General features: G+C 35.2%; 1 protein-coding gene across 1 annotated transcript in view; it reads right to left on the reverse strand.

The window, feature by feature from the left end:
• Window positions 1-564: 564 nt before the first annotated feature.
• Window positions 565-6,921, reverse strand: part of LOC137639909 (protein turtle homolog A-like) — a 119,661-nt gene continuing 113,304 nt past the window's right edge. The window contains exons 13-15 of the mRNA XM_068372187.1: window positions 5,754-6,082; window positions 2,150-2,238; window positions 565-1,593 (exon numbers count right to left, since the gene is read on the reverse strand). Coding sequence (XP_068228288.1) covers window positions 1,267-1,593; window positions 2,150-2,238; window positions 5,754-6,082 — 745 coding nt within the window. The 3' untranslated portion in view covers window positions 565-1,266. The remainder of the gene's footprint in view (window positions 1,594-2,149; window positions 2,239-5,753; window positions 6,083-6,921) is intronic.

Genomic DNA, 6,921 nt, shown 5'->3' on the forward strand with positions numbered 1-6,921 from the left:
CAGCCATACATTGAAACGATTGTCTTCGGAATAACACATAATCTCATGGAAAACTCTATAACAGACATTTTAAGTATTTCCATGATTTACCCCTGTATCTTGTAGTATATATATATATATATATATATATATATATATATATATATATATATATGCGTAAAAATCACAGGAAAACGTGTGGTTCTTCTGCATATATATATATATATATATATATATATATATATATATATATATATATATATATATATAGATAGATAGATAGATAGGTAGATATACATATATATATATATATATATATATATATATATATGTATATATATAAATACTGTATATATACATATATATATATTTATATATATATATATGTATATATATATATGTGTATATACATATATATATATGTATATGTATATATACATAGATAGACACTCATATCTATCTGTTCTTTTATATATTTATAGCATGATAAATATTGAGACATTGATATATATACATGCATGTATATATGTATATATATATATATATATATATATATGCATACTGTATATATAGATACGCATGAATAGCAACTTCGTATAAACAGTCACCACTTACTTTCAATATTATGTTTATATATTTCCAATTGCATCTTAATTTATAAAGATGTCTTTCGTTGTCCCTTGACTGGGGATATCTTTCTGACTTTTTTTTTTTCATTTACCAGTAAATGTTCGATTACCTCTGCTTTTCCCTGTTTCCTCCCGTCTAATCTATGGAATAGCACCAGTTATAACTTTCTCAAACACTTCACAGAAGTAAAACTTTGGATGTAACCTCCCTTTGACTTAATTGTCAAACTCCTCCACATTTGATGCAGTACTTTGGGAAGACGAAAAAACTTGTTTACATCAGCTCCGGTCACTTGTCTGCTAAAACAATGTAAATCCACAAAAAGAAAAAAAGTAATTTTCTTGTCACATTAGTGTTCTTTATCTTATTCCCCGGATTTGTAAATCCTTGTCTTGAACACTCCATTTTCTACATCTAAAAAAAGTGCAGTTTGATTCTGCGTTAATTGTCAGATTCAAGATAAGTGCTTCTTCGATCACTGACTGACACTTTACGGCTTTCATGACCACTTATGCCAGAAAACTCAAAATCCATGAATCAATCACTTCCACTTAGCTACTCCAGTAACCAGTTATTTTATATATCTTGTAAATTTACTTTTTCTCTGTACACTAATTGTACCATTATGTACAACAAAAAAAGAAAGTGAGGAGACAACTAGACGGAGCTCTCCTTGGGCAGAGCCACCAAGGGCGTGCAGGCAGGATCTCCTGCGGCAGCTGCTGCTACAGCAGCAGCTGCGGCGGCGGCAGCAGCCTCTTCCCTCGCTAAGTAATCGGGATTCAGTGCCACTGTGGAGGATGAAGCCCTCGACGATCTGGATGTTTTGGAGGACGTCGTGCAGATGGAGGAATGCGTGGAGTACCTGCCGAGGGAGTCTGTCGAAGCCAGGGGCGCCCGCCCCATCATCGTGGCCATTCCGTTCATGGGTGCCAGTCTGTCCCTCAGGAGGACGTCCGTCTCTTGCGCTCCCAAACCTCCAGACTAGAGAGAGAGAGAGAGAACCAAAATGATTAATTAAAGAATAGATTTCGAAACATTTTATGTTTACATTAATCAACTAAATCAAAGTTTACATTAAACGAGTTATTGAAATGAATATCAAGATTCATATGTATCAATGGTTAATCTCAACAACAATACTTCCTTTATTTTTTTTTTTTTCAATTCTGTCCGTAATGATAAACAACTGAAAAATATAATTCTCTATAGTATAGATAATTATGATACTTTAAGAATTGGTGGAATAAAACAGACAGACAATTTCAGCAGATGCCTACCACGTATTGCAAGGAAAGACATATGTAAGCAAAGTTGACTTTTATTATTGACAAAACTTATCCTAACTCTGATTCCCTAAAGTTTGTGTATGAATAAATGATATGGAAATGAAAGCATAAATCGCTCAGTGTTAATTAAACTCAATAAATGACGAGTATCCGAATGAAGACACTTTAAACGTGAAAAATAACGTTCAAGTGTCTTTTGCGTACTATTTGTATCAATTTTTCGCCTATTTCATAAGTGTGAAATAACTTACATTATTGAGAAGCGACCCAGGATTCACGTAGAACGACCCAGGAGATCCTTTCTTCTCCGGCATTTGGTGTAGCTCCTCTTTTTCGCATTCTGTAAGAGACAGGTATAAAAATGCATTAAATCAATAATTTCACGAGAAAATTACTTAGTCTTATATTTTAGATTTCAATTACTCTACCAAGTTGCTCAAAAAAAAAAAAAAAAACAACATATGAAGCTCAATTCGAGATTGTCTACCGTTTATCACTGCATAAAAAAATCTAGTTTGCTCGGCCATCCTTCCATTTAAAGGTTTAAAAGTCGCTCATGAATAGCAGAGGCAAGTGACAATGATGAAAGCCCCAGCAGGACAATGCCCTAGAGAATGACCATATATACATATGATCAGTGCCCAAGCCCCCTCTCCACCCTAGCTAGGACCAGGGAGGGCCAAGCAATGGCTGATGATGACTCAGAACGTTGTCCTATAGGCTCCCATAAGAACTGTTATCCGTAGCTCACACGGCTGGTGAGGTTTCAGACATTACAAGAAACTATCGATATAGCACGGATCTCGAACCCCGGTCCAGCAGATCATCAGGCAGGGACGTTTCCAATAGATACTTGAGAGGTACCGGTATTTTCTGGCTCTTCTAGAATTCCTGGAATTTCTTGTAACTCCGGGTTACATAGATATTACAAAGCCATAAGGACATGTAATTTCTTATATAAGAATTACTTTACTACCAAAACTGTCACGCACCAAGACCCCTTTCATGAAGGCTTTTTTGGAATTTTGGATATATAGCCCTACGCAGGGGCCTGGGAGGCCATTCGGCGCCCATGTGCAACTGTGGGACAACCTTGCAGTTGCACAAGGAAGTAAATGTTAAGAGGATGGATAGCAAGATGAGAGAGAGAAGGAAAGTAGAAGGATATAAAAGAGCGGTGTTATGGAAAAAATGGAACGCTGCATAGACATTTAACTAATGCATACAGTGCACTACGCGAGGTGCACTGACAGCACCACCCACTACATGACCCTTTCATTAAGAAACTTGCTGTTGTTTATTCGAATGTATCTTCAACACGCCCACAATAAATCTATCAGTTCTTCATAAAGCCTTATTTCCTTTTTTGTGGTGGCCGATGTGGTAATGTCCCTGACTGGTGAACGCCAGACTGGGGTTCGAGTCCCGCTCAAGCTCGTCAGTTTCTTTGGTCGCTGCAACCTTACCATTCTTGTGAAATAAGGATGGGGGTTTTGGGTGAGCCTATAGGTCTATTTGCTGAGTCATCAGCAGCCATTGCCTGGCCCTCCTTGATCCTAGCTTGGGTGGAGAGGGGGCTGGGGCGCTGATCATTTGTATATATGGTCAGTTTCTTGGGAATTGTCCTGCTCGATAGGGCACCGTCACTGTCCCTTGTCCCTGATATTCAAGAGCGGCCTCTAAAACTCTGCACATAATATAAATCATGAAAATACCTCAAAACTTAAAAACAATTATATTTTTTAAAGGAAAAATAGGTAAATCAGTGGTCTTTGATGGAAGAAAACACCAGTTGGTAAGCAGATTTAGAAAATAAATGCCAGGAATGTTGTCAAAGTGTAGACCATGTTACTTGAGAGGAGAAAATGCAGATAAGAATTAATTATGATAATTACGGAGATGTTCTCCGTCTTTAGATTGTACGGTATCAAGTCACATTCGTATGAAGAAATGCGTATGCATTTCAGTGTGCCTAATCTCACACATGCCTGCATATCACAGTATGTTATAACACTCATTATAAGAAAAAAGGATATGATGACTCATGCACAAAGACCAACACCAACACCCATTGGAAAAAAAAAATAGAAATAAAATAAGATATATAATTTTGGAAACTTGAGCATCAACAACAACAATTTCATTAGCAATGTTAATTAGTTTGATTCTATTTCGTTTTTCTCAATTACATCTTTACAAAAGGAAAAAATTTCGTTGAACTCAATTACATTCTTACATAAGGAAATTATTTCGTTTTATCAATTACATCTATACATAAGGAAACTATTTTGTTTTACTCAATTACATCTTTACATAAGGAAACTATTTCGTTTAACTCAATTACATCTTTACAAAAAGAAAACATTTCGTTTGACTCCATTACATCTTTACATAAGGAAACTATTTCATTAACTCAATTACATCTTCACAAAAAGAAAACATTTCGTGTAACTCATGTACATCTTTACATAAGGAAACTATTTCGTTTTTTCTCAGTTACATCTTTACAGTCTTCATTTCCTTCAAAATATTGAAAAAAAAAATTAAATATATAAAGCCACTCATAATTTAGCAATGTTTATTTCATATAATGTCTTCCTTGTAGTCCCAAATGGGAACTTGAAATTGCTACCTTTGCCTCTTAACCGCAAATTATATTTCCTACGAATTTTTTTCTTTTTATTCGACTTTGAACAAAACAAACAAATAAATAGACAAAAGTCTCTATAGAATAGACTAGCCTGGGAGATATCCCCTCACTCTATTGGGTCAAGAATATTTTTTATTATATACGTGGTGACAGCTCTCTCCCACGCGATCATCTTAACTGGCTATATGTATCTAGAAAGCCTTCCTCTCTCTCTCTCTCTCTCTCTCTCTCTCTCTCTCTCTCTCTCTCTCTCTCTCTCTCTCTCTCTCTCTCTCTCTATTTTTTACAAAAGCCCTTAATTTCTGTTACATTTTCTCTCTCTCTCTCTCTGCAGTTTCTTTCACAAAAGCTTGCATTCCCCCCCCCTCTCTCTCTCTCTCTCTCTCTCTCTCTCTCTCTCTCTCTCTCTCTCTCTCTCTCTCAATGAATGCAGCCATTCATGTTTACAAGCATTTTCATGTGGTTGTGCTTGTGTATGTGATTTTTGTTCATCTGTTTACATGCATATTTTCTTGAATAAAGTATACTTACAGTCCTAAAATATTGGTTACTATATCCATAGGGTATTCTATGATTCCAAAGAAACGGCAATATTGTTTTTAGCTGTTAGTAACGGTGAGTGAAATAAAGTGAGGACAGTTAACTGACTAACCATGGTAGGGAATAGTTCGGAAAGTGAAGTATCAGTAAGAGTAACGTTAAGTGTAGTTTAAGCACCATTTTATTCATATGAAGGTATTTTTTTTTCCCTTTTTATGGTCTTAAAGTTAATTTCGAGTCTGGCAAAATGTCGTTTTTTTTTCTTGTTTTTTTTTTTGGCAAGGAAAATATGTAGTCTACTGATCTATCTGACACTTGAAAGAATGTCAATATAAATAATTTTAGAATAGCAGTGTTTGGCACCCAATAATTGTTCATTACTTTTCTTGTAGTTTATCTATTTCCTTATTTTCCATCCTTACTGGGCTATTATTCCCTGTTGGAGCCTTTGACCTTATAACACTCAGTTTTCCAGCTAGGGCTGTAGCTCGGCTAATAATAATGATAATAATAATAATAATAATAATAATAATAATAATAATAATAATAGTAGTAGTAGTAGTAGTAGTAGTAGTAGTAGTAGTAGTAGTAGTAATAGTATTAGTAGGAGTAATAATAATGATAATAATAATAATAATAATAATAATAATGTATCGAAATCTTACCTTTATTGACGCAAATAAGCGTATGCGCATCATGGGCGTCATGGGTGTCTTTCAAAGGTCCAGCATACAGAATCTGGGCCCCGTTCTTCCTCTGCCTTCCTTTGCGAGCCATGATGACGCCCACGCCCACGCATGCCGATACAGCCACCAGCACGCCCATGAGGAGCACCAAGAAGGGCGCTAGAGTCAGAAGGAGGTTGTGGGAATGGGGCGAGACGACCTTGTCTGCCGAGGCAGCTCGAGCTGTATAGGAGATGGTGTTTGGGGGACTCGAACCTCGGCTGTTGGCAGCTGTCACAGTTAGGCTGTATTCGATGCCCACTTTGACACTGCAAAGAATGAAAGGGAAACGTGAGCTGTTTTATTTTCAGGCAATGGGTTTCTCTCTCTCTCTCTCTCTCTCTCTCTCTCTCTCTCTCTCTCTCTCTCTCTCTCTCTCTCTCTCTCTCTCTCTCTCTCTCTCTCTCTATATATATATATATATATATATATATAGATACATTGTATATATATATATATATATATATATATATATATATATATATAATATATATACAGTACATATATATATACATGTATATAAAAACTGTATATATAAGTGTGTATAGGCACATATATATACATACATACATATATATATATATATATATATATATATATATATATATATATATATATATATATATATATATATATATATATGTATACACACAAAGTATTGTACTAAATGGTGTTACTCTCGTGGTTCACAGTAGTCATGGTCCACCACATATAAGAAAATATATATACTTGATGCCAAATTTACTGGTAATGTCAACAAAAGTACTTCGAAAGTGACAACAAAAAATCATGTATATTGAGGTTATTAAAAGAAGTTCTAACCTAATGCTTATTATGGCAATTTCTTTTCATCAGTCTTATTTGAATAACACATTTTTGAAAAGCCAATTGGGTATGAAAACATGATCTGTTATGAAAGGTGTCTATAGTGCCACCTAGTGTCAGCGTCTCTATTAGAATAATTTGTGTAATTTGAAATAGTGAATCGAAAATCGTGAATTGATGCTACATGTAATGGTGGACGATTTAGGACACTAGGAGTAGAAGCTTAAAGGATATAGAATAAGGGAAAGGATAAGTGTGCTGTGTGCAATGTAGTCTATAGATG

The sequence above is a fragment of the Palaemon carinicauda genome, chromosome 4 (genome assembly GCF_036898095.1).
Source record: "Palaemon carinicauda isolate YSFRI2023 chromosome 4, ASM3689809v2, whole genome shotgun sequence".
Lineage (NCBI taxonomy): Eukaryota > Metazoa > Arthropoda > Malacostraca > Decapoda > Palaemonidae > Palaemon > Palaemon carinicauda.